The 4,156-nt window shown below is 44.8% G+C and overlaps 1 protein-coding gene across 1 annotated transcript; it reads left to right on the forward strand.

Annotated features, from left to right (window-relative positions):
• The first annotated feature begins 289 nt into the window (after positions 1-289).
• On the forward strand, positions 290-1,287 carry LOC143678792 (putative olfactory receptor 10J6). Its single transcript, XM_077155726.1, has one exon. The coding sequence runs from the start codon at positions 290-292 to the stop codon at positions 1,217-1,219; it is 930 nt and encodes a 309-aa protein (XP_077011841.1). The 3' UTR covers positions 1,220-1,287.
• The last annotated feature ends 2,869 nt before the right edge of the window (positions 1,288-4,156 follow it).

The raw sequence follows: 4,156 nt of genomic DNA on the forward strand, positions 1-4,156 counted from the left end.
CAAGGTGACACTTTAAGAAGATCAATGCAGTGGTCTCACATATTGGCTATTCCTTGGCCAAAGGCCTAAGGGAAGATGAAGAAGACAGCAAAAGCAAAAAGGGGCTGGGAGAAAGCAAAGGAACCATGTGACGTATGCCAGCACCCTCCTGATTACAGATAAAGAAATGGACGCATTTATTTTGGTGTTTCTAATCCCCATTTCTCTATCCCTGTTCTAGAGTCTATGTCATGATGAGAATTCCTCCATGTTGAATCCCTGTATTACTTTCAGACACTGATGTTGAAGAATGCAGAGAAATAACTTCACAGAGATGACTGAGTTCGTTTTCCTGGGATTCTCCAGTTTTCATGAACTCCAGGTGATCCTCTTTGTGGTTTTTCTCATTTTGTACACATTAACACTGGCCGGCAATGCCATCATCGTCACCATCATATGCATTGACCGTCACCTCCACACTCCCATGTACTTCTTCCTGAGCATGCTGGCTAGTTCAGAGACTCTGTACACACTGGTCACCATTCCACGGATGCTCTCCAGTCTCATAGGTGAGAACCAGCCAATCTCCCTGGCAGGTTGTACCACCCAAATGTTCTTCTTTCTCACCTTGGCCATCAACAACTGCTTCCTGCTCACAGTGATGGGATATGATCGTTATGTCGCCATCTGCAACCCCCTGAGATACACTGTTATAATGAGCAAGAGGGTTTGTGTCCAGCTGATATGTGGAGCCTTTAGTATCGGTCTGGCCATAGCAGCTGTCCAGGTGACATCCATATTTACTTTACCCTTTTGTCACAGAGTAGTGGGGCATTTCTTCTGTGATGCCCTCCCCGTCATGAAACTCTCCTGCATTGACACTACAATCAATGAGATAATCAATTTTGTTGTCAGTTTATTTGTGATTCTGGTCACCATAGGCCTGGTCATCATCTCCTATGTCTTCATCATCTCCACCATCCTCAAGATCACCTCTGCTGAGGGCCGGAAGAAGGCCTTTGCCACCTGTGCCTCCCACCTCACTGTGGTCATCGTCCACTACGGCTGTGCCTCCATTGCCTACCTCAAGCCCAAGTCAGAAAATTCTGTAAAACAAGACCTCTTTCTCTCAGTGACCTACACTATCATCACTCCCCTGCTGAATCCTGTTGTTTACAGCCTAAGGAACAAGGAGGTCAAGGATGCCCTATGCAGAGCTATGCAAAGAACCATTTCTTAATACATTGACCCTTTTTATAAAGAGATATTTAGCCCTGAGCAAATTGTCTTCATGACATTAAACAACCTCACAAGTCTGTCCTGTGCAGTTTGTTCTGCAATGGGATGTGCTCATCTTGCTTCAACACCTTCATTACAAAATCTTCGTCTTTGTTTCATGCTTTCAAAGATTGGTCCAGTGATTTTCAACCGGGTATATGAGTGGTCTGGGAGGAAAATTTTTAAGAAAGCATATCTAAATCTCCAGGATGGGTCAAGGAACTTCTAAAATCATATGAACTACATATGAATTTTTTTTAAAAAACCCTAGTATTTCATAATACAATCTATAGAAAATAAAACTGAATGAAATCTTCTAAGCAAGATCAAGATAGTCAAATAGGTGTTCTAGTTTGCTAGCTGCTGGAATGCAACACACCAGAGATGGTTGACTTTCAATAAAAGGGGATTTATTTAGTTAACATATAGTTCTTCAGAGGAAAGGCAGCTAACTTTCAACTGAGGGTCTTTCTTTCTTGCGTGGGAAGGCACAGGGCAATCTCTGCTGGCCTTCCCTCCAGGCCTCTAGGTTCCATCAACTTTCCGCAGGGTGATTCCTGTCTGCATCTCCAAAGGCCTGGGCTGAGCTGTGAGTGCTGAGATGAGGTACAATGAGCTCTCTCATTTAATCTTCCAGTCAATTAAATCAAACATCATTCATTGCAGCAGGCGCACTGCTGCACTAGCCGACTGCAGATGTAATCAGCGACAGATGAGCTTCACATGCAATTGACTCATGCCCACAGCCACAAAACTAGGCACCTTCACCTGGCCAAGTTGACACCTGAACCTACCTACCACATGTCCACCCCGTGTCAACTGGGCAACTATACATATTACCTTAAACAATATTAAAGTGCCAAAAATTCTTTTCTGCAAAGGTGGACAATCACAGGACACATGTTTTCACTTCCATAGTGTTCTAGTTCGCTAGCTGCCAGAATGCAACACACCAGAGATGGATTGATTGGATTTTAATAAAAGGGGATTTATTTCATTAGTTCTTCAGAGGAAAGGCAGCTAACTTTCATGTGATATTCTTTCTTACATGGGAAGGCACAGGACAATCTCTGCTGGCCTTCTCTCCAGGCCTCTAGGTTCCAACAACTTTCCCCAGGGTGATTCCTTTCTGCATCTCCAGAGGCCTGGGCTGAGCTGCGAGTGCTGAGATGAGGTATGCTGAGCTGCTTGGGCTGTGCTACATTGAGCTCTCTCATTTAAGCACTAGCCAATTAAGTCAAACATCATTCATTCCAGCAGGCACATCTCCTAGCCGACTGCAGATATAATCAGCAACAGATGAGGTTCACGTATCATTAGCTCATGTCCACAGCAACAGACCTAGGTACCTTCACCTGGCCAAGTTGACAACTGAATCTAACTACCACACATAGGGAGAAATTGGAAAGAACACAGGAGTCACAAGACCCAAATAGTTCAGAAAACCCAAAGGGCAAACTCCATTCAATTTCAAAGTCTGAAAGCCATTTATCCTTCAGCTTTAGAAAGTGGCAGTCCCATCCTTTCCAAGGGCCTATACAGTGGCCTGGCTCTTTCTGAATCAACCTCAGGGGAAATCAAGGAGACCACCTTTTCCTCAGTTCTACCCTCTCCAAGCATTGGGGCCATACCTGTGCTCTCTTCCATTTCCGGGGCACACGCTCAACCCTTCCATGTGGTGGCAGCCAGGCTCTCCCCAGTCCCCAAGGAGCATGCCGTACCTTATCTAAGGCCTGAGGCGACACAATTCTTCCACTGCAAGGAAGTGGGAGACTCACCCTCTGCCTTCAGGGAAAACTCACCCTCTCTATGTATATGGGTGGGTCCACTCTCCCGGCCTGAGGTTTCTTGGCTCCAGACCCAAGCTTCCATGGTTCTCACTCTGCAAACTACAATTTATCCCTTTGTGTCCCCCTTTGTCCAGGTTGACAGTGGTTCCATTTACACCAACAGTCTCTTCAAGAACTTCTCTATCATCCTCTTCACAGTTCCTCCAAAATCCTCCCTTATCCATCCAAAAAAATGTTCCAACATATCTGGTATTTTCAAACTGTAGCAGCACCCCACTTCTCTGGTACCAAATCTGTCCTAGTTTGCTAGCTGCTGGAATGCAACACACCAGAGATGATTGGCTTTCAATAAAAGGGGATTTATTTAGTTAACGTAAAGTTCATCAGAGGAAAGGCAGCTAACTTTCAACTGAGGTCCTTTCTTTCTTGCATGGGAAGGCACAGGGCGATCTCTGCTGGCCTTCTCTCGAGGCCTCTAGCTTCCAACAACTTTTCCTAGGGTGCTTCTTTTCTGCATCTCCAAAGGCCTGGGCTGAGTTGCGAGTGCTGAGATGAGGTATGCTGAGCTGTTTGGACTGTTCTAAGCTGAGCTCTCTTATTTAAGCTTCCAGCCAATTAAATCAAACATCATTCATTGCAGCAGGCATACCTCCTAGCCGACTGCAGATGTAATCCATGACAGATGAGCTTGGCATGCCATTGGCTCATGTCCACAGCAACAAAACTTGACCCCTTCACCTGGCCAAGTTGACACCTGAACCTAATTACCACATGAGGGATCTCCATTGAAGACGATTGTGTTAGAATTTTGAGGGAAAGTTGAGATTTGTTACTTTTTAAAAAATAGTCCTTGAAAATTTAGTCTTTATGAATTTATTTATATTAAAGCCTTTTCTTCCATCCAATATTCAGAATGCTAGCCATGCCCATGGACTGTGCACAAATCCCACCTCTCTAATCTGAGGGTGCTAGTTGTGGTCTCTGCATGCTGGCTTCTCTCCCCAGGATCTGCTTCTCTCTGATCACTGTGGAAAAAAACAAGTTGGTCAAAAGCGCTGTACCTTGTTTGAAGAAAGAACCATAAAAGTTATTCATTTGCACAACACCAT

The sequence above is a fragment of the Tamandua tetradactyla genome, chromosome 4 (assembly GCF_023851605.1).
Source record: "Tamandua tetradactyla isolate mTamTet1 chromosome 4, mTamTet1.pri, whole genome shotgun sequence".
Taxonomy (NCBI): Eukaryota; Metazoa; Chordata; class Mammalia; order Pilosa; family Myrmecophagidae; genus Tamandua; species Tamandua tetradactyla.

Bases quoted from the DNA above. Each gene is read 5' to 3' on its own strand.
- LOC143678792 (XM_077155726.1), top strand. From the start codon at position 290: ATGCAGAGAAATAACTTCACAGAGATGACTGAGTTCGTTTTCCTGGGA.